At 61.4% G+C, this 210-nt stretch overlaps 1 protein-coding gene across 1 annotated transcript in view; it reads right to left on the bottom strand.

Moving 5' to 3' along the window:
* Window positions 1-210, bottom strand: part of ABCB6 (ATP-binding cassette, sub-family B (MDR/TAP), member 6 (Langereis blood group)) — a gene marked incomplete at both ends in the record, with an annotated part of 4420 nt that overhangs the window by 3716 nt on the left and 494 nt on the right. The window contains one exon of the mRNA XM_009870132.1: window positions 90-199. Coding sequence (XP_009868434.1) covers window positions 90-199 — 110 coding nt within the window. The remainder of the gene's footprint in view (window positions 1-89; window positions 200-210) is intronic.

The following is a 210-nucleotide window of genomic DNA, read 5'->3' as shown; positions in this document are numbered from 1 at the left end:
TGCCAGGTCCCTGTGCCCCCTCAGGCCACTCCCAACACCTCTCAGCACTTGGTGAGGCAGCCTCACAGACTGAGCTCCAGGCGTCTCACCAATGTTCTTGTAGTAGATGGGGACGAAGACGTTGATGGCCCGCTCCAACCCCATGAGTGCCATGCAGAACAGCACCAGCCCCTGCAGCCGGTGGTTGCCCTTTGGCCACCTGTACGGCAC

The sequence above is a fragment of the Apaloderma vittatum genome, unplaced genomic scaffold (assembly GCF_000703405.1).
Source record: "Apaloderma vittatum isolate BGI_N311 unplaced genomic scaffold, ASM70340v1 scaffold26265, whole genome shotgun sequence".
NCBI lineage: Eukaryota > Metazoa > Chordata > Aves > Trogoniformes > Trogonidae > Apaloderma > Apaloderma vittatum.
This window is presented reverse-complemented; position numbering and strand designations above follow the sequence as displayed.